The sequence below is a fragment of the Lampetra fluviatilis genome, chromosome 2, assembly GCF_964198595.1.
Source record: "Lampetra fluviatilis chromosome 2, kcLamFluv1.1, whole genome shotgun sequence".
Taxonomy (NCBI): domain Eukaryota; kingdom Metazoa; phylum Chordata; class Hyperoartia; order Petromyzontiformes; family Petromyzontidae; genus Lampetra; species Lampetra fluviatilis.
Window position 1 is genome coordinate 29,634,371 of NC_136276.1, and position 23,654 is coordinate 29,658,024.

At 49.7% G+C, this 23,654-nt stretch overlaps 1 protein-coding gene across 1 annotated transcript in view; it reads right to left on the bottom strand.

The window, feature by feature from the left end:
- The window catches only part of LOC144945091 (potassium voltage-gated channel subfamily KQT member 4-like), a 63,491-nt gene that overhangs the window by 6,169 nt on the left and 33,668 nt on the right, over positions 1-23,654 (bottom strand). Inside the window, exons 8-10 of the mRNA XM_078873338.1 lie at positions 22,800-22,892; positions 9,746-10,094; positions 1,321-1,423 (exon numbers count right to left, since the gene is read on the bottom strand). Of these exons, the coding sequence (XP_078729464.1) occupies positions 1,321-1,423; positions 9,746-10,094; positions 22,800-22,892 (545 nt within the window). The remainder of the gene's footprint in view (positions 1-1,320; positions 1,424-9,745; positions 10,095-22,799; positions 22,893-23,654) is intronic.

Here is a 23,654-nt window from a genome sequence, read left to right on the forward strand (position 1 = left end):
TGCTACATTGCTTTTATGGCTTTATTTTGGTGATTTCGAAAAGTTTTTTGGTTTGGCCATGTTTGTTTATTGTAGTACGGAGTAAGACTGATGGCCTTAATCTAAGTTGTCTTGTGATTGTTGTTGTTGTTTGACTTGCATCCACTAGGATTTTTGCACACAGCGTTGGTGTATGGTGCTTTTTCTGCAATATTTAGCAGTCTTTTCCTGGATTTTTCTGTTTGCGCGTAGTCACTTTAAGATGTTTTCTTGCTCGTGTTTTTTTGTTGTTGCGGTTGCACTCGATTCAAGGGCCGAATGGCTCACAGGGCAATACCCAATAAATGAAACTGAAAGCTCTTCCTGAGGGCGATGCCGACGAGGAGAACCACGAGAAACAAGGAATCAGCGAAATTCACGGTGCCCGGCAGAGCCTAAGGCACCGCACATCGTGCGAGCGCTGGATATAAAGAGACATAAAGGAATATTGGTCTTAGGCGCATGCTCCCATCAGGCAACTTCTACCAGGCTGGCCACTACGAAGATGCAAGCACGTGCCATGGGTGCTTCTGCAGCGGCACAAACAAGAAAATAATTACGTCCCCGTCACGTGTCCGCCTTTCTACGTACATTTTTGGGCAGGACGCATCATGGCTGGAGGGGCCAAGAATAATGGGGGTGCAGGAAAAGCAGCGAGGCCGTGATCGTGTCGACCGGTGAGGTGGAGCGATAGAATGAGTTCGGGTGCCAGGTGGATCATTATAAAGCACCACATGATCCTGAGTGGCGAAAGCGAACTCAGCCCTCTCCAGCACCCCCCACCCCCACATGATACAGGGCTGGCCAAAGCTGCCGTCATCACCACACGCGGTCGAATAACATCAACAACGTGTACTTCTTTTGCGCCATTCGTAGCCAACCCGTGGCTAAACGGAGGTGCGGGGGAAGGACAACAAACTACACACGAAAAGCAGTTAGAAATTAACGAAGACGGACGCTTGTGTTGCCTCTGAAACGTCGTGATTTTATTGTTTTTATTTTTTATTCATTTTAATTTCATTTTTTACCTACGTGACTTTACCGAAAGAACTAAGAGGATGAATCATTGCAGTCACGAAAGCTTCAAATCTAGAAGAAATTAACGAATTTTCAATTTAGATTTCAAAGCGCACGGCTCCAGTGGCTTCCTAATATCGGAAGGAAGAGCATTCCAGACGGCCGCAGAAGCGCACCCGAAAGCGCCGCGCGATGCGGTGACCACCGTCTTTGCTCGAAGGTCACCGTCACCGCTGGGGTCGTGACTCTGCCACCGCGGCGGTCACGGTGCTTGTCTTTTCCTACCTGATGGCTCGGATGCCGTTCTTGACGACGGGCTCAAAGTTCTCCCGGGTGACGTCTCCCGGCAGCCCCACCTCGCTAAACATGTCGTCGGCGAGCGCGCCCTCTGTGCACAACACGCAGCACACGTTGGTTCGCACGCCGGGCATACTTCACTCACCCGGGTCACTGCTGGTCGGTGAGAACGTGCCACTGATGTCAGCCGTGGCACTCACTCACGCACGCACTCACTCACGCACGCACTCACTCACGCACGCACGAGCTCACGCACGCACGAGCTCACGCACGCACGAGCTCACGCACGCACGAGCTCACGCACGCACGAGCTCACGCATGCACGAGCTCACGCACGCACGAGCTCACGCACGTATACGCGCACATACACATTTATTCACGCAAACCCATACCCAACGATCCGTTCGTGACTGAATATTTTTGGGGCCGCAAGTAGATTGGAGCGGGCCACGTGCCGAGTGGCCAGAGTCGTAAGCAAGAGGTACACTGGATGTGGTGTGTCGAGGGCAGAAATATATCCTGGGTCACCGACAGGGTCAAATACGGCTGAAAGTTAGCCCTCTACACACTCGCGTACCAACACACACACACGCACAGAGACTCACGAGGGGGTACACACACACGCACGTAGGGGTGCTCAGATACGCCACCTGCGTATCTCAGCAATTCGTTGAAATTCCACATTCCTATGGCGAGTTTCTCTATAGTTAGGCCAGTGTTGACTTTGTACAAAGTGAAACATATTCCATCAACCCCAGGGAATGATGTATGCATACAAATCTTCCGTGCACGTGTGCAATGTATGTGTGCCAGTGTGTGCATTTGTGTGTGCATTTGTGTGCCCGTGAAGTGTGCGTGTCTGCACGTGTGTAAATATTTTGCATGATTGTGCTAGTTTGTCCATATATGCATGTCCGTACACATGTAACGCGAATGCGTGTGTGTATGTGTGTGTACATGTACAGGCATGTATCTGTGAGTGTGCATGCATTAGATGTGGTACCAAAATACATGGAGCCGAGTGGCCTTGCCGACGACTGTCTATGGAGAAGGCTCGTAATGAACGTTACTGGGAAGGTCGTGGCAGCCGCCCTCCAGCAACAAAGGCGGCGGAGCGACGCTCACAACAAAGCACAGAGCGACCGGCGGCTAAAACGCAGCGAGTCGACACAGTGGGGAGCACAGGTGGGACATCTGCCAGTCAGTCATTTCAGTCAGTCAATCCTGATCAGCTGGGTCTGTCGCGTAACCTCCTGCCAGAGAGCCTTCGACATCTCAAGCTGCATCAAAGTGCACCTAGCCTGGCACAAGCGCCACGGTGACATCACCACCACTTAGCGGGATATAGCAGTAGTTTTTTCGCGTTTTTTGCGTGTATGTACACGTGTGCATACATTTGCGAGCATCCATATGTGTTTGCGAGCATCCATATGTGTTTGCGAGTGTGTGTGTGTACACGTGTCACACACACTCACAACTTTCGAACGCGCCTCTAAGTCTGATCGGAAACATGACCCCTTCAAGTCTGAAAATAAAGTCGGCAAACTCATTTCTCAGTTTCGCTCTTCTTTTTCTTCTCACACCCGACCTATTTATACAGACCCCGAGCTCACATCCCTTCCAAGACGCCCTGGGCAGATTTCGGGGGATGAAAAGGGATCGAGTGAGCGATGTGGGCCGAGCGATGCCAGGACACCAGATACGGAGACCACGCTCTGCGCCACGCACAGCGCGATCGACACAAGACGATGACCACGATCGACGATTTGTGTGTCTCACGGATGCCGCCCTCCTTCACGCCGTAGGCGCATCGCGAGAAGCTCCTACGCGGGCGCGAAGCGAGCGACTTACACGGCAGCTCATCGCAAAACGCATTTGGAAGGGGCACCCCGAGTGGCAGCTGTCCCCGTGTGACGCAGAGTGACTCGGCACCTGGCCTGTGGGCGAGCATTGGTCTGCCAGCAGTGGAGGGCAGTGAGTGCTGTGTGTATTCACAATCGAGTAATTTGCGGGCAATTTGCAGGCAACGCGACGCAGCTTGTACTCGCGTTGTTGCCACTGCGTGTGAAGAGGCTATACACAACAGCGGGATTGTGCATTCCTCTCAATGAACGTCTTTATAGATATTTAATCGATGGTTGTAGCTTGCGGATGTCTCCATACAGCAGTGGATTGATCATGGCTGACGATGGACAAGTGTTAATGGCAAGAAGCGATTGAGGACACTGTGGGTGGATGATGGTCGCGTTGTTGCGGCCTGCCCTCTCATCACGAGCCTTCACAACCAGCGTCCGTCGCTTCGGACACACCCAGCCCCTCGCTCCAGTGACCTCGCGGTCCGAGCCGCAAGGATCGGAGTCACTGGCAGGACTCCCCACGGTGAAGAGGCGGTGATTCACAGACAGAGGAGAATAGGGAGATCTTAAATCTGAATTTGAACAGGGGCAGAAGGCGTAAACAGCACGGAGAGCTGGGGAGATGGAGCTCCAGATTGAGAAGGTAAGCCGAGGAGAAGGAGCGACCTCGCCCTGACCGGAGGTTGACTTGAGGCCAGGTTTCCGCACACATTAGAAATCAGAGCCGGCTCATTTCACATCCCGAATCTTCACAAGCTACACGGCCCCACCACCGGAGAGAGGTGATCGCAAAAATAAACGTTTTTACGAGGTTTGCATCCACTAGGGTTAGGTGAAGCCGTCCCCAACCTACGATCTCTTTTGTCAAGCTTCTTAGACGTTTGAAGTGGACCTAAGCATGGCACACCATTGACCTCGCCGCTTTTGGCTTGACTCCATGAGGCCACGACGGTTGCCAGGGGGATGGCACCGCTGTGTTTGGGGCGCTTGTGAAAGCGAGCGAGCGAGTAGGTGGACGAGCGAGCGGGTGGGCGAGCAAGTGGACGAGTGGGCAGGCGAGCGAGTGGTCAAGTGGGCGGGCGAGCAGGTGGATGAACGGGCGATAGGACACGGCGCGGTGGATGGGACTGGGCCCTTGTTTGCTGGAGCGGAGAGCACGTGACGGGGAGCGCAGCGCGACGAGACGGGACGGGTCGGCTGTGGCAAGTCCATGGAAGATCTCAGTCACAAACGAAAAGCACCGAACGAAATGACTGAAGAGTGCGCAAAGGAGGAGGTGCATGCCTGGAATTACCTTTGGAGAGAGAAAAAGGAGCACGTGGATCAGAGAGAGCGTACGGAAGTTAATGACATCGCGCAAGCTATGAAGAAAAGCCAGCGGCTTGGGCAGGACGCATCACGGCTGGAAGGGCAAGAATAATGACGGAGTGGCGGCACAGGAAAAGCAGCGAATCCATGAAGATGACTACCGGGGAGATGGAGCAATGGAATAATTTCAGGTGCAGGTGCCAGGTTAATTGTTATTATGATGCATCGCAGGATCGTGAGTGGCAGGGGGCAAACTCAGCCCTCTCTAGCCCTCCCCCCCCTTCAAATGATACAGAGCTACCCCAAGCTTCCATCATCACCACACGTGGTCGACCATCATCACCAACATGTAAGTATTTTGAACTTATTTCGCACCGCATGTAGCCAACCCTGCTAACCGGAGGTGGGGTGGAAGGACAGCGACGGCTTGGCGAGGCCTTCTTTTAGCAGTGGATTGACCATGGCCCGATGATGAGGCGACATATATATTTACGCAGAGAGATGGACTTTTCTCGATTTATTTGAGGCCGGAGCGTTGTCGAGGCTGGCGCCAGCCGGTGTTGAATGTCGCGCACGACGCTAAGCCGCCGCTCAAGCGAGGCTGCCCCGGCTCACGGCGGCAAAAAGGCGCGGCGGCGACGCTCAGTGTCGGATGTCGCTTTGATTAAAATAGAGGGCGGCTGTTAATTGAACTGGGGGAGAGAAAATATGCGCAAGCACACACACACACACACGTCCTTACAAATATTTATACGGTCAGAAGTGACCCCCTTGTGTATTTATACCGCAAAAAAGGTTGCACATAGAAGAAGACCCGATGCAGGCAGTGATGAAAAGGAAACGGACACTATGTGGACACACGTGTAGGATGGACGACAACAGAAACATTTAAAGGGTGTTGTTTTGGAAAATGGAAGGAACCGGCAAGAGAGAAAGACCTAACAGAGAATTTCTTGACGACAACACAAATAGATTGGTGCCAGAAAGATGCGGCACGGCTTGAGCATGCTGGCACAAGACACAGAGGAAAGTGGAAACAAATGACGAAATGTGCAGTGGACACCAACGGACTATCTGCCCATGGGTCGTGGTGACGGTGATGATGACAAGTGCCCCACAAACAAGTAGTCAGACACACACAGCACTCACTCGTGCACGCACACATACGCGCGCGGACACACTGATTCACGCAAACCCATACCCAACGATCCGTTCGTGACTGTATATTTTTGGGGCCGAGAGTAGATTGGAGCGGGCCACGTGCCTAGTGGCCAGTCGTAGGCAAGAGGTACACTGGATGTGGTGTGCCGAGTGCAGAAATATATTCTGGGTCACTGACAGGGTCAAATACCGCTGAAAGGTAGCCCTCTACACACTCACGTATACACATACGCAAAGACACACAAAGACAAAGATCCCCGTTTAGCCTTAACAGACTTTTGGGGCAAGTGCTGCTAGTGAGCACCTATGAAGGCCGGCACGGCACTCGAAGTTGTGGGTGGCCAGCACCACGCCCGGCCGCCTTTGTCTCTCCAGTGGCGATGTTTACACACCGCACCAGGTGGTCATTTTGTTTAGTGTACGTGGGGAGGCCCAGTTCAGATAATTGTCACTGGTGTTGGCCACGAGCGGGAATTGAACTCGGGTCGCCGAATTCCTAGCCCAGTGCGCCAACCACTACGCGACTGCTCCCCACACGGAGACACACGTGCAGATACACACGTACACTAAACAACAACAGTGGCACTGAATGGTGATCACGTTTTTCAGAGAATTTGTTCCAGGCTAGGTGCACCTTATGGCCGCATGAAGTGTTAACAAGCTCGCTGGAAGGAAGTCGCAGGACAGACCCAGGTGTTACGGATGGACTGTGACAAATGGCAGATGCACCACCTGCACTCCCCACTTCGCCAATTGGCTGCGTTTTTTAGCTGCTCGGCGCTCTGCTCGTTGTTCTGATCGTTGCTCCTTCACATGTTTGCTGGAGGGCGCCTGCCTCCAATTTCCCAGTCGCGTCCTTCACAAGCCTCCTCCACACACACCGATCAAAATACTGCGGATACCGATTGTTGACAAGTCCAACACACCCCCGGGGTCCTCCTTTACCACATCCACCCATCTCTTCTCTCACATATGCCATGCTCATTTAGCCCCCTGTTATCTATGTAGCTGCCTGGGCATGCGGTGGCTGGGGCATGCGGGCTACATGCAGCCTCGCCTGTCAGAGGAGCTCACTGATGGTACTTGATCTAGATCTTTGAAGGATCTGTGAGCTCCTCACACAATCCAGCCAGATTAAATATAGCATTAATTGCAGGCAGGCCGGCAAAAATTTTCAAGCAGGAGCAGGTGTCTTAGTTAAAGGCATCTTCGCTCCACTCAAAGATCCCCCGTATAGCCTCTAACAGAATGTTGAAGCAAGTGCTGTTTATATTTCGATTTAAAGCTTTCGTGACTGCAGGGATTCATCTTCTTGGTTCTTTCGGTAAAGTCACGTAGAATGGAAATATTAAAATAATACAAATATAAATTAATACAATAATTCTCACGACGTTTCGGACACAACGCAAGCAGCCGTCCTCAGGTGAAGAACAGGTCTGTTTGAAAGACAGCATCTGAATTTCAGACAGGTCTGTCGGAAATACAGCGTCTGAATTTCAGACGCTGTCTTTCCGACAGACCTGTTCTTCACCTGAGGACGGCTGCTTGCGTTGTGGCCGAAACGTCGTGAGAATTATTTTATAAATTAGTATTTTTATTATTTTATTATTTCCATCTTACGTGACTTTACCGAAAGAACCAAGAAGACAAATGCTGTTTGCAGGCAGCAATGAAGGCCAACACGGCACACAAGGGGAGTGGGTCACCAGCACCACGCCCGGACGCCTTTGTCTCCCCAGTACTGATGCATACTCATTTAATGGCCGAGTCGACCTAGAGGAGGCCGAGGACCTGATCAGATATGGATCACCGATGTTGGCTGTGAGTGGGAATAGAACTCGGGTGGTTGGGTTCGTAGTGCAGTGCGCTAACAACTTCACCATTGCTCCACACACACACACAATGACATGCACACACACACACATGAAGACACATACATATAGATGCACAAGCATACACGCACGAAGACAAAGATCCCCCAAATAGCAATGACAGACTATTGGGGCAAGTGCTTTTAGCGAGCACCTTTGAAGGCCGGAACAAAGATCCCCCGTATAGCCTTAACAGACTGTAGGGGCAAGTGCTGTTAGCGAGCACCTATGAAGGCCGGGACAGCACACGAGGGGGTGGGTGGCCAGCACCACGCCCGACCGCCTATGTCTCCCCAGTGGCAATGTTTACACACCGCACCAGGTACTCATTTAAGGCTGAGTCGACCTAGGGGAGGCCCAGGACCGGTTCAGATAATCGTCACTGGTGTTGGCCGTGAGCGGGAATCGAACCAGGGTCGCCAGGTTCATAGCGCAGCGCGCTAACCGCTACACTACCGCTCCCCACACTGCTCCACACACACGCAATGACATGCACACACACACACACGAAGACAAATACATATAGACGCACAAGCATACACGCACAAAGACAAAGATCCCCCAAATAGCATTAACAGACTATTAGGGCAAGTGCTTTTAGCTTTTAGCGAGCACCTATGAAGGCCGGAACGCACAGACACACAGACACACACACAATGGTATGCTCACACAAGCTATGAGGTGGCCAAGAGATGGTGGTACAGCAAAGGTATTTAGAATCAATCTTTGCCGAGCATTGCTTGCTCTCCAGGTCAGTTCATGCCTACTGTCTTCGCAAAAAAATCACCTTGCATTACGGGAAGGGTAAACATTGTTTCGGACATATTGAGTACATTAGTCATCATAAAAATGCTGCTTCTCGCATCAAAAATCGCAACGACAAACAAACGCCTCTCGATGAAGCCACGGCAGTGCGAAGGCGGCCGGGAGACTCGGAGGGAGATCGGGCGGCTCACAATCGGAGAGGCTGCGAGTTCAACTCCTGGTTGAGGGTGTTGACTCGTACTCTTTGGTTTTTTTCGGTAAAGCAGAGGTCGCAAACGGGTTTTGATTCCTTACCCGTACCCGTACCCGGCCGCACCAGGATCGCAAACGGGTACCCGTACCCGGCCAGGTACGGGTAGCCGGGTATCGGGTAGGGTACGGGTATCGGGTACCCGGTTGCGACCTCTGCGGTAAAGTCACGTAGGTAAAAAATAAAATAAATGAAAACAACTAAATTAAATCACGAAGTTTCGATTGCAACACGAGCAATCATCATCAGGTGTGACAACCACAGCAAGAATTTTTTTACTGAAGTGGGAGAGGTGTTGACTCAGTCCGTCATCCCACCGGGGCCGATAGCATGAGCACCGTTTTGCAGCAGTCAACAGCGACTGTCCCATGGAAATACTTGCTTCCGCCATGGAAATGGAGAATTTCTACCACCCCTGGATCAGGACACTGGGTACGTACAAAATAGTGGCAATAAACTTTCAGAATTAAGGTGAACCTTACCACTGCAGCCCTCTAGCAATGTCACCGATTGACCGCTCCCATAGATCTCGGTGCAATAGGGATTACCGTTGGTACGGCTATTTTAATACACACAATGGACAGGAAGGACAAGATCAAAGGATTCGCATAATGCACATACATAATGTGCGTTGACTCATTTGATCCCCCCCCCGCCCCGCACTTTTCGCAAGAGCGCAGAAGTGTGGTCACCACATCTACGCCTCTATATAAGGAACGAAACAGAAAGACATCTCCACAAATCTGGCTGTCGCCTGATGAAGCTAGTTGTAATTACTGGCGAAACGTCGTACTCAGATTGTAAATGTTGTGGCTTGGCTCTCCAACACACCGGTGTGCTGTACTAGTGACGAATTGGCACGTTCTGTTTACATGACAACCCTCACATGTTGGCTATGTCGGGTGGTGGCGGGTTTGAACGACACATTTATATATTTACGCGATCTAACCACAAAAAAAACTATTATGCAATGATTTGTTCTCCCCTTTGTTTCAAATTAAATAGCCGCCTCGCTATCGGTGCCACGTTCTGAGATAAAGATATTACCAACGAGAACTCTGACAGTAAGCGGTGCACCACCTTGTGTATTGCATCAGAGAATAGCCGGTGGAGGGTGCCACGGAACCACATCAGAGCTTTTTCAGAACGACGACGCTCACCGACGCGACCGGTGCGCGCGCGCCGATCGCCGTCACGCTCACCGGTGCCGACGCGGTGGTGCAGGACGCTGCGCAGCGACGTGCGCAGGCGCGCCCGCTCGCTGAACGAGCGCGACTTGGGCACGCGGGCGGCGGGCGAGGGGGCGTCGCTGCCGGGCCCCGCGGGGGAGCTGTACCCGGAGCGCACGGCGTCCACCGTCACGGCCCCCGCCGCCGTGCCGGGCCCGTTGCTGTCGGGGCCGTGCCCGCCGGGGGAACCGGTCGCGCCGCCGCCGCCACCGCCGCCGGGCTGCGTGAGGGAGCCGGAGCAGCCGCCGCTGGGCCCGGCGTTAGGTCGACTCCTCATGAGCTGCGTGACCGGGCTGGACAGTCGCTCGCGGAGGGAAAGCTTCTGGCTGGCGGGGAGACACGGGGCACACGGAGGAGAGAGACGGGCAGAGGGACAGAGACGGGACACAGAGAGAGATGGAAATGGAGAGGGAGGAGGAAAGGGAGAAATGTGGAGAGGAGCAGGAGGAGGAAGTAGAGGAGGAGGAGGGGGAGAAGTGAGACAAAGAGGCAGAGAGGTGCAGAGAGAGACCCAGAAGCTGGGAGGTGGAGGGGAAATGTGGGAAGAGATGGAGAGAGAAAGAGAATGCAGAGATGTGGGCAGAGGAGGGAGACGGACAGGTGTGGAGACAGAGGTGGATTGTGAGTGAGAATAAAGTAATATATTTAAAGGGCGGGATAGTCCAGGATGAATTTTGAGAAAAAGAAATGTTACCAGTAATCATATAATAATATGATGACGTGTAAATATCAAGAATGTACAGATGAGAGAGTGATGAGAGCAAGTGAGAGAGAGAGGAGACAGAGAAAACAGAGAGATTGATAAGGCTTGATAAACGGCCTCGCAGTTACGGCTGAAACATCTTAATGGCCTCTGCTGGAAAACGCATGACATGCCAGCATCAGCATTCGTCCCACACACAGGGCAATCACCGATAGGATGCAAACACCGATAGGACGCAAACAAAATAAGCTAGCGAGTCAGTCCATTAACAGAGCCTCCTCCAATTTGTTATGGGATTGGAACGCACCGAGAATTGTGCATACGAATAGAGATGCGCGCGCCCACACAAAACGCACGAACGCGTTCGATGTGAGAGCTCGGACTCCCACACTCTCACATGGCAATGCCACTCGGGCAGCACTGTGTTATATAAATAATCGAAAACAAAAGTAAACAGAAGCCCTTTTTTGGCAGTATTTCGTTGCCAATATTGCCCAAATGTTATGCAGACCCGGGCTTTGTGCTATTGGCGAGCTGTGCGGCGGGTTTTGTAAAAAAATCAGTGTCGAAGTTTCTGTGAACACATGACAAGTGTCCTCGAATGGAGGACGCAAGGCCAAAATCATTCCCAGGCACGGCAGCGATGTAGCCCGGCGGGCTGCCTTATTACACGAGCATTTATTTGACCCGCTCGCTCGCTCATGAAGCAATCACTCGTTAAGCAATCGCTCATTGCACCTCAAATCGATGAAGGGGCACGGTGACTTGTGGATCGAGCGGTCACCGTGAGCAGGCTCGTTTGTGAAAATAAACAATGGGTTAAGCGGGAATAAAACGGGATTCTTTTCTGCTGTCGCTAACAGGAATATGTTCACGCAATTGGCCTTTCCCCGTGAGGCTAATATATAAAGCTCATGTGCACATGTACCTAACTTGTTAGATCATATTTGCACTGTTTTGATCCACGTGTGCGATTCGTTTACGCCCGTTAAATGCCTCGATTGTGAGTTGTGCATCATTCCTTTGGGGCCCTGGTGTACTCGTTCTCTGCAATGTCGACGTTGTCGTCTTTAACATTTTTGTTGCTGCTGCTGCTGTGTTCACTCAGCACCGTGGGTCTCCCGCGCAAAATATCCGGGCAGCTGGCGCTAAACGGGACCATCATCCGTGCAGAAAATAAACACACACGTTCAACTTTCTCACTCTAGCCACGACTCACAATGAGAGTCTCGGCCCTACTCGAATATACTCGGTGAGGAGGGCGGGGGGGTATTTATGCCATGGTTAATCATTTACAGCCGGTGGTCAATTCACTATTGGATGAAGGTCTACCCCCATGCCGAGTCTCGCGAGGCTTGTTTGACCATACTTCACCGCGCTCCTTTGCGCGCGCCGGTTGGTAAAGGGGAGCCAAGGCCGGTTCAGATATCGCTCTCCACCAGTGGCAGCTGTCACCACTTCGAATCCATGCGGTCGTTATTTCACACAAAGTGTCCCTTTATCAAGCGAGCATGGGGGAGGGTGGGAAATTGACATCTCCACTGGTGACAACTGAGCCAGTGGTGGGGCATTTCCATATTACTGTGGCACGGGGCATTTTATCGTCCGCTTGATTTATATACTGAACCCAGCACTGGGATTTCGAACTCACAACCTGCCCCTGTGCCACGTGGCCGTTTAACGGCAATGAAGCTGTGCAATGGGCTGGTGCCGGTACGGCTGGATATGCAGGCGTGGGTTGAGTAAATGTCAGGAAATGTGTTCTTAGGAGATGGCCACGTGGCTCAGGGGTCAGACGAGATCAGGGCTCTAATCGTCGGTTCAGCTGCCCGTGATTAAACCAGACATTTTTTAAAATTAGATTTAAATTACTGAAAGGACCAAGAATAAGTCTGCATTTTTCGACTGCCAGTACGCTCACTTAGTTTAATAACCATTGCTATAGTCTACATCATAGACTGCCAATACGCTCACCAGCTTAAAAACCAGGCTACAGTCTACATTATAAACTGCCAGTACACTCACCGAGGTTAAAACTATTGCTACAGTTTACATTATGGACTGCCAGTACACTCACCAAACTTAATAACCAGGCTACAGTCTACATTATAGACTGCAAGTCCACTCACTCCGATTAAGAACCAGGCTACAGTCTACATCAGTGTTTTTGTTGTTGTTAATTATTATTTTTTTTTCTATCTACGTGGCTTTACTGAAAACCCGAATAATGTGAAAGAGCTTTATAGCTCATCGGATTCCTCCAGTATAAATATTTTGATTCTGATGGTGGCTGGTCACCGATGTCTAACAAAGTAGTGATCACATTACATTTTTATTTTCACTTACTTCAGTAAAAAAATTCCAGCTCTGAGAATTAAAAAAACAATATTGGTTTGAACGTCATGTGGCAAACGTGTCTTGGCATCAGCTTGTGTGGCAAAAATAAAGAGGTCGTTTGAAGGGATCTCGGGCAGTAGTTCTGTGATGTCTGCTTCTGAGCGCCGCCGTTCTCTTACACGGGGGTTGAGTGCACTGCACTCCGAGAGCTCCTAATGGAAAATTCTGCGTCCCGTCCCAATGCGACACTGATAGCACGGGTTGAATACAAATTGGGGAAATATAAAATAAACAATGTTGATTGAAAAAGAGAAACGTGTTCAGATTATACCGCACGCAAGTCACGCAGCATGCGTCAAATGTACAAATACTTCACCACCGTTGTCAGTGCTAAACCAAACACTGCCTTGCGGTTCGAGGCTGCGATTCGATTCGAGAATTGTTCTTTTTATTTATACTGCGCTGAATGGTTCCGCCTCCACCGGTTGCAGGGTTCGCGTGAATCCAGTCAAGTGAACATGACACGCAAATAAATAAAAACACACAGCGATCGATTCGATGCGTGTGCCGTGAGAATAATAATGAATCTGCATTCTTCGATGAATCGATGCGTCTGTGCACCTCCATATGCTAAACATTTCGGCTCTTTATCCTTTTTTGGAGCTTAGAGAGACAAAAGATTTTGACCTGAATGTGGAGATAGAATTTCGAACCGAGGTGGCATATGAACAATTTACAGTTCAAATCCTGGTTGGTGGGGGGGAGTGAATCAGCCCATCATCATTTTGGAGTTGATAAAATTGTGGCTGTCCTAAAGATAAATTCAGCCCCGCCATAGGAATGAGGCCTGTCCACCATTGGCTCAAGGCTGTAAACTGGAGATTAACACCGCCTCAATGCTCATTTGAGGAGAAATACATTTTGCTATTTATTCGTAAAATTAAACATCACAATGAGCACACTGACATCGAAATTCGTTTAATAAAAAAAGTATCTATCTATTACGATTCGGGCCCTAACGATCGCATCGATCCATCGATAAATGTTGACCCTTCATTTTAACGACGCACACAACGAATGGCGCGTCTAGGAGTGAGTGGTTCTCAAGTCGCGCGCCGTCAGCGATGGGCTGGCGTCGTCCCTTGCAGCCAGTAGAGGCCGCGACGTTACAATGAAATAATTAATTCTTGAAATGAATCGCGAATTCGAATCACTTCAATAAACCGATCATATTGACGACAGTTGAATTGTTCATGTATACTTCTATTAATTAATTAACTAACCATTGCTTGTCCAGAAATGCAATCGACTGCATCTCAAAATCCCTTCACACGATGCTCTTGCTTGGGGTGTTTGGCCAATTCCTTATTGAGCTTTTTTAATGTTTTACGTTGGGTGGTAAATGGAATGTCCATCCAGAGGAAGCCCATGCACCCGAGGGGACAACACGAAAGAAATCACCACAAATAGGTCGCGGTACACAAATATAAAATATAAATTTTGTTGAATTTGTTGTCATTCCCCCGCACCTCTGATTAGCACAGTTAGCTACGTGTATGTATACACGTATAACATGCCTTCTGCAAGGCAGAATTTGCTACTTGTTGCTTAACCTCCGGCTGAAGCGTTTGCGAGTTTGGACTCGTTTTGGATCGGACACAAGCGGCGCGCCCCCGCAACATCGCCATCGTCGATGGTGCCGTTATTCCCGCCGTTACCATCTTAGGTGGAATCGCCATTATCAAACGAACCTGCAGGGAACGTACCAAAGATCCTTCCTGAGTGAGCGGGCGGAAGGGCGGAAGGATGGATTCATTAATGACTCAGCGTGTACGAGTGTACAGAGGTAATCCATCTGCCTCTCTGTTCCCGTCTCTATGTACGTCTGTCCCTGTATCTATTTGTCGGTCTATCTCTTAGTGTCTGTGTGTGTGTCTGTAATCTGTCTCCATGTCTGTCTGTTCTGTCTCTTTCTATCTGTGCCTATCAGTCTGTAACTCGCCTCCATGTCTCTCCGTCCATCTGTACCTTTGGCTACCTGCCCCATAGTCGATGTCTAAATGTGCCAATTTTATCTAAGGACACTGCATATAGTACTAGTATTTAAAATAAGCCTTGCAGCCTCTCTTTAGTCACTGCAGAAAGCCACCACTGTGGACACTATAGTGCTGTGCCTATGCAGCCTCCCGGTGCCCCTAATTTCACCTCCAACCCTAAAAGGGCCATGATGATGACGACAATGACATCTGCTGGGTTTCCAATTCGAAGTAGGAAAAAGAACGAGGTTCATATTAAAATCCATCCATATTCGTTGTGTAATTGACTGTTTTCACCAATGGGATTGCGTCGTTTGCTCCGATTGTTGTTTTTGCAGCTTAGTTCTGATAAAAAAAAAAGTATCCCTGTGCCTCGTTGGTCATGGGGAATGTTTGACCATACTTCACCACGTTGGTTAGTATGGGTTGGTAAAGGGGAAGGGGCCAGTGTATGTCCAGGACCAGTTAAGACACCACTCAGCCATGGCCGGGAATTGAACTCAGGCCAAGGACTTCAAAGTAGCACTATCCATTGCATTACTGATCATGTCCACATACCTTCTGTTTGAAACTCATTCACCACATCCGAAATTATTTACCCGACAAAATATAAATGGCGTGTGCATTGTCACCCTGCTCACAAGCAAGAGAAGGGGTCTGGAAGGATGTATAAACATGGTTATCTGTCCTATTGATTCTAAACTACAGGGTGTTTGAAAAGGATGGACCCGATTTGAAATCGCTACATCTCTGCAACCACGAACCACCCATGAATGAAACTCTTACCACTTGAATGGGCGGGGCATATAGAGGGCGGGGCATATAGAGGGCGGGGCATATAGAGGGCGGGGCATAGAGAGGGCGGGGCATAGAGAGGGCGGGGCATAGAGTTTCAAATGATTATCGTTAGATGCCTCTCCCAGCGCACAAACAGCCCCTAGCCTCAGTCTTTCGCAAGACGGTGACCCCGCAACGCAAGGCGTTTTGCGTTCTGCAGTTCAGCAAAACTGAATCCGTAATTGCGGTGCAGCGTGCATTTCAATGGCGTTTTGGCATTGATCCACCAATGTCAAAGAGCATTCGTCATTGGTACCGACAATTTGAGGAAACAGGCTGTTTATGTAAGGGGAAGAGCACAGGGCGACCACGCACCTCAGAGGAAAACGTGAGAAGAGAGGCGTTTGGGATGAATTCAACTATCGTCTTGATGTTGTCTGTACAACAGGTGGAGGGCACATAGAGTATTTATAAAATGGTTAGTAAAACTTGAAAACTCATTAAACCGTTTGTAACTTTTTGTGTAATTGTAACATGTTGCCAGCGTGAAATATACTGCTTTGAAATCGGGTCCATCTCTTTCAAACACCCTGTGCACTTTTAATCAAACAAATGGCACCTACAGTATTCAGACAACAAAGTAAATTGGAAACCCAGCACTGGATGACAATGAATAGAGTAACAAGGATGATAATGGTGATAGTTATGATGATGATGACAATGAGAGTGATGATGGTGAACTTTAATCTTTATCCTTTCTGAATGCACCCCGCGTCTCCCTTGCAAGAGATATACTGAGAGGGGGCAGATTTATGAATCAATCGCGCGCCTTGCGATAAAAGCATTGAGATTTTTCTGGATTTTTGAGAAATACACACTCACCACTTTCAGGGAGGAATCAAAGCTGAAATGACCGTTATGGCCACCATCTTATAAATCGAAATAGCCACCCTCGGCAACCAATTTACCTGAAACTTGTACTTCTGAGGCTCGCAGAATGTGGATTTAAGTGGTTAAACCCTAATTTTTGTGGCAAATATTTAGAAGGATTAGACCAGGCTGTCGGTATCTCCCCCCTGCATATCTCCGCGTACATGCCCTTTGGAGTCTTGATTTACTGTCGTTATACCCACACAGCTTGTATGCTTTAGCATTCTGCTGTATGCATTTGTTCAACACTACCCCTTTCGCCAAACCTGGCCATAGTGAAAGGCAAACAACCAAACCAACTCAAATTAATAAGGTTCTCAGCCAATGTTTAATAACCAGTCCCATTATTCTGTGTAGGCCCAGTAGAGCATTGCAATTGGTTGCCTGGATTATCCTGCCTGTAATAAAGTTCTACACAAGGACCGGTACGAGGTCACGGTACAAATAAATTCCTGCCACCCAAACACAGATGGCAAAATTCCTGGACTATCCAGGTCAAATTATACTTAACAGCCACCTCCGTGATTGCAGAGGAAGTTTAGAGCTTTGTTAGAAATCCCATTTTATTATCAAACGTCTCTCCCTCTCATCAATTGATAAAAATAAAATAAGCATATTGTTAGCTTGGGTAAAAAAAATATAAATGGTATCGGTGGATTTGGTCAATATTGGTTACAATTGACAGCCATCTTGAAATAAATGGTGGCCTTTTTAAAATAAGTGGCAGCCATCTTAAAATAAATTGCAGCCATCTTGAAATACCAGATGACCGATTTATTTAAGTTGTCCTCGTCACACTCCCTCACCCCTAATATGTGTGAATGGCAACGACTCAATTCAAACTTCTCTGTGGCTTAGAATTGCAGATGCGAGGTATATTGGTTACTTATGGTGGACATTTTCAACTGAGGGTGATTTCAGTTTAGATCGCTCCATGACACAGTGTTGTATATATTTATCTAGCATCCTGACAAACATCACGCTTTTATCACACAGCACACCTTTGCTGTATTTTATCACGTATCTGCCCCACGGGCCCTCATCTGGTTAAATAAAGGCATGTGACTGATCAATCGTCGTGCACAATAAATATCACCACGGTGGCGATGGTGTAAGCGAGATTCCATGCTTCGCAGTCGACGCTCATTCACATCGACGTTCTGGGCATGCATCCGCGACAGGGTTTCATGACAGCGCTCATACCGGTGTTGCACGTCTCGCAGTCCCCCGGGCAAACCCAGCAAGGCAATCCGGTGCAACCTCGAAGCAAGCAGCAACGTGCAAGTCGATGGAAACCTGAGCAATGCAATTCAACTGCAACGCAACTCGGTGCAAGTCAAAAGCGTCGTGCTGCAAACTGGATTGGTCTCAACGCAGAGCAACATAATGAAACGCGGCCCAGCTGCAATCCAAAGAAAATTGCTGCAACTTTACTGCAACAATGTTGCTTAAAGCAAGTATACACGTCGCTCCATTCAACATGGAACTGCAACATTGAGCACATAAAGTTGCACACGTTGCTCTGCAACACCGAGCAACTTGGCTCAGTCATTTTAAAACGTGTTGTTGCTGCACATGCAAAGGAGCACTCGCATTGCCTGGATGGGGTCACGAGGTCGTCGTGGCAACCTGACGGCAATGTTCAAAATGGCCGCACCTTGTTTTGCATGTGGAGGGGTTGAGATATTTAACCAGAAGACTGGCTTTATCTCTACATATAAATGTCAATAACATTAGATATTTTCATTTTACATTCTTACTTGATTCCTCATTCTCAAAAATGCCTCAATGTCTATTTTATTCATAGGCCGAGCCGGTGCCTTCCCTTGCCTAGTCCCCCTGCTAGGGTGCCTGACACTCAAGGGCTTGCATCGAGCCCCGCTGAATTTACATAGACCACACAATCACAGAGACTCATCGATGTACACAGGGACGCCACAGACTTAACCCAGGGAGATCTAGAGGACTTAAGAGAACAGATTCATACACGCTTTCAGCCTCGCGTTTTAACGTGCGTAAACCAATTGGCACTGGTCCACAGCATCACTAAGTATTCACAGACACGCGTACAGACAGAACATTCCCCTGGCACAGCAGTGAGCCGCATATCAGCTGCTTAAATATGCTTAATTATACTTGTGGCGCGGCTGAATCCTCCACCATCTATTATGCTCCTGTTGTGCATTTAAACCGGCGCTTAATGCACTCCGTCGCTCGCCCTCGTTAGAGGTAAAGTCTATGTTCTGGTTAATTGCATTTTCGAAGTGGTGTCTGCTGAGGCAGTACAGTACATCAAGTAGGTCGTTAACACATCCATGGGACCCATGTCGAACAGAGATAAACACCTGGCCATTCACCAGCATTGCTTCAAGCAAGCCCGAATGTGCTGATGAGGTACTAATGATTGTCAAAAACTGCTTGTGCTGAAACAATTTTGCTGAAATTGGGGTGTATTTTTTACGTGCAGAGAAAAAATATCCCCTGTTCCTCTCATATTTATGAGTTTTTCTGCAGACACGCCGGTTTCTTTCAAGACACAATACACTGGAAAAAAAAGCGATTGGCCAAACATTCCAAACAGGACCCTGACATGAAGCCGTCTTGAGACTCAAATGAGGCTCTCATGGGTAAATTGTATCATTTTCTGTCCATGATACCCCAGTCTAGAATTCCCTGCCACCTGTACGTTGGCGAGATGTTATCTCCCTCGCCTGGTATGCAAGGGGTCGTGGGTTCGATCCCAACCCTGACGCCTGCTGCTGTATATTTGGAGTTTGGGAATTCTCCAATTGGTCACGTGGATTTTTCTCCGAGTCCTCTAGGTTCTTCCCCTCCACATTTATCATCTGTGTCCAGGCCGATTCTGAATAAGAGCTAATAGCTCAGTGGGCTTTACCTTGTCAAATAAAAAAGTTAATAAAATAGCTTTCCACCAAATCCCTGCCCCCTTTCCAAAGCAGGTGCAAGACCCTCACCCTTCTCCGATGCCGATGTCTCTTCTCTAATATAATGTTACGGCGCTATAGAACTTGCTATGATGCTAGAGCAAGTAACCTGCCCCACACCGAACATTACATCTCCACACCCCCCCGTGCGGGACAACCCCAAGGTGCTCCGTTGGCCTCAGGATACCATTAGCATCATGTTTGCGTATACCGTACTGCAAATTACGCGAACCGTAATTGATGGATTCTCACGCGCTCGGTTCCATGCATCCACCGTGAACATAGGAATCGATCCATTGCTGTCTGCAAATGTGTTTCGTGAGGGTTTTTTTGGGAGCTGTATCCGGGGTAAGGAGCTGGTGGTCAGCTTAGTTTCACTGTTAAGCAACTGTTCCCAAAAAGTCAACACATTCATTAATAACACTGCCATGAAGAGGAAAAGTGACATGATAGGTGACGATTCAGGCAATGGCTCTTCTTCAAAGCAGAGATCCCCCTCCTACTTCGGGCAGTGTTATTGACAAATGTGTCAAGTTATTACTATTTGTGCTCGTGCACCGCTGCCGATGCAGTACCACGAACATTTATTTTAATTTCCAACCACGGATCATCTCTCTACCATTTGCTTTCTATCGGAGAAGTCCACAGCTTCAGCATTAAGAGACGGAAGATGCCAGCATTATTATTTTATATTGGAGGAGCCAAAGTTATTATTATTTTCTAGCTCAAGCCGACGGCTGCCCGTACACCTCCGTCCGCGCGGATGAAAAATGAAAAAGCGATTGCCAGTTTGGCTCGGCGATCGAGGCGCGAGGACGGGCGGCTCAATTCCTCATGTCAGGAGGCGGCGGCAGTGACCCTCACTGCCGCCGCCTCTCGTCCTCCGTGGCGATAACTCAGCCGAGCGTGAACACCCCTCGCTCCCCCGCTCCCTGCTCCCCGCTCACCGCACGTCCCCCTGCACCCTGCTCCCTGCTCCTCACGCATCCCCCCCGCTCCCCCGCTCCCCGCCCACCGCTCCCCGCTTCTTACGCATACCCGCGCTCCCTGCTCCTCACGAATTGCCCTGCTCCCCACCCACTGCTTTCCCCGCTTCTCGCGCGTCCCAATGCCTCTCACACCTGATCAAAGAATACAGCGGCGGCGCCATCGCAATAATGATCGCGTGCATCGTGATCCACCGCTTTGGAGGGTTGGGGGGGGGGGGTTGATGGAACACCCAGAGATTTACGAAACTCACAAAGTCCGCAGGGTCACGAGGCGGCCAGTGGGGGTCGGAGTTCAGCCGTCTATGTGGACTTGTGAGTGTTGCCCGCCGACACGTAAAATGTAAAATGGAGCATCGCTGAAATGTCTTGCTTACATCACTTTTGGCAGAAGGGGCCTCCACTCAAATAATATTGGCCTATTTTCCACGCTGTCCAGCCATCTCCCTCGAAAGAGGGAATGCCCACGTGCACAGCGGGGGAGTTTCTGCAGACGCTCCTGACAGAGGAACTGGCCAAACTGCCCAATGCAAGACCCTCCTAAAATTGGGGGTCTTGGGACTCAGGGAAGCTTTTGCGGATACACAAACGACTTCAGAATGCTTCTATCTTTTAGAGTCACGCACGTTGCGCTGTTTGAAAGGCGACGATATTTTTTTGTCGACAGGAACATTTGCTGGCGCTAATAGCCTGTGACACGGCCACTTAAAGTTCTCCACATAAAGTGCTTTCCAGTAACTACGGAAACAAGCGGGCAGCTAAAAACACAGAGGGTTCCCACTGTGATTGCGGTCGCAGGGGGCATATCACGCCAGAGTGCAGGTGCATGAACGGCGGCAACGATTACTTACAGACTAATGTCTCTACAATCGCTCTGCCCCGGGAGCCAGAGCACATTGAGGTGTCTCGTAAGCCAAATGAAGGCACGCTTTTAATATTCTTAGGCTTTTGATAAAACCTTCAAGACTTGGCCACTTAGAAGCCACTTTTTGGATTCTTGGAATTCTATCGAGCTGCAGAGTGCAGAGTTTCACTGGGCGATTCAGTCGTGACCCCACGATGGGTGGCAAGCAAAGGTGGTGATGACAATCCTCGTTGGCTGGCCAGGTGGCTCAAGAGTTCATAATGGCCACGTCAGAGAATGCTAAGCCAGCAAAGCTGCCATCCGAGTTTGAATACGGGTTTTGCGCGCCCGTTATGAAATGTGAGTTGATGACTCCACACACAAAAATACCCCATCGTAATAAAAAAAAAAACGCACTTAAATTGGCTACATCCTAGCTGCGGTAATTAAAACAGTTTCAGTTGTATTGACATGCTACAAGCGCTCTTAACGGGGCAGCTAAAAGGTGCTCGACTAATGTAAAATAAAAGATGTATCGATGTTACATGAGAAGCTGCGCTGTGACAACCATGCATTCTGGTGCAGGTCTAACAAATGCCGAGAGAATTCCAACTGTAAATCATTTTGTCTCGTGACCACGACGACGACGACAATGGCGTCGAGATGCAATTGTGGGAGAGGAAAAAAAAACGAATTCAATTTCACTCAAGGGCAGTTCCCTAAATGAGACCTCAACATAAAAAAAATCATCCTAATATGTTTGTATGTTGAACTTCTTTCGCACCGTACATAGCCGTCTGTGCTAACCGACATGGTAGCTTCTCTACGGAACAAATGAAGGGAATGACACGCACACGAAACTGAACACACCGTCACCAACCCAGCCGCGCGAGAAAGTCGGTTCGTCCAAGTCGGTCCGACACCGCCGTAATTTTACGAGCATTTCTGCCTCATCAAAGCAGGCGGACAAAATTATTTCCCTCCGACTCAACGGCGCTAATCGGTCAACTTGTTATGCCCCAAGCAGAAAGCCGCTTCGCGGCTGCCCTGGCGGTCACCCCCACATCTGGATTGTGCGTCTGCGATGGTGGAACTGCTCCCAGGGAAAGTGCCGATGAGAGAAGTCCCGACAGTCGGCGTGCGTCAGGCTGCCCGAGACGACCGTTACCCTCAGGCCGTGCGACTCGTGACTCTGCGCGCTCCGCTGCTGGATGGCTCCCGGCGCCGACGCAAGCCGCTCGCGATGCTCATGCAGCCTCCATGCGACCAGTGAGCGGTGGTGTGCGGGCAGCACAGGCGCAGCGTATGGTGCAGAGTGGGGTGCGAGGGTCAGGGGTTAAGGTGAGGGTTGGGGCCAGGGGTTAGAGTTGGCGGTTAAGGTCAGGGTTAGGGGTTAGGATTATGATTAAGGGGTTCAATTGTTAGGCAAGGTACAAGGGTAAGGGGTCGGGTGAAGTGGCTGTTGACACCTGCCTTAGCGAAGGGATGCACTCGTAGTAGAACCTCCACGTGGAGGTGAGGTCCACGCGGGACGGATCCGTGGCGTGGATCCTCCACGCTGCCTGCAATCACCATCGTCACCATCATCACCATCGTCACCATCGTCACCATCGTCACCATCGTCACCATCGTCACCATCGTCACCATGGTCACCATTGTGATCATCAACATCATCACCATCATCACCATCATCATCACCATCGTCACCATCGTCACCATCGTGATCATCAACATCATCACCATCATCACCATCATCACCATCATCACCATCATCACCATCATCACCATCATCACCATCGTCACCATTGTGATCATCAACATCATCACCATGGTCATCATCATCATCACCTTCAATCCTTGTCACCATCACAATCACAGTCACCAGCAAAGAGCATGGTTTTCAAAATCTGCTACGTTATTGATATTCCGTTACATGGTTGTGACATCACCACAGTCCCGAGCCAGGCTAGGTGCGCTCTGAGTGGGAGGCTGACTGGCACGATGCAACGGAACAGGCTCACGAGTGATGGCTTCTGCCGCTACTCAAAGTCGGCCGCTGCCAGCCCACGCAAAGGCATTATCATTCACGTCCCCACATCGACACGCGTGTTATGTACGATGTCAGCATGCGTGCGCACACACGCACAGTCACACACTAACAGGTAAAGATCCCCGTATAGCCTTCAACACTGTTGGGACAAGTGCTGTTAGCGAGCACCAATTTAGGCTTGGAGGGCGCACGAGGGGGTGGTGGTGTGGTCAGTACCACGCCTTTGTCTCTCCGGTAGTGAAGAAACCTAGGGGCGGTCCAGGACCGGTTCGGA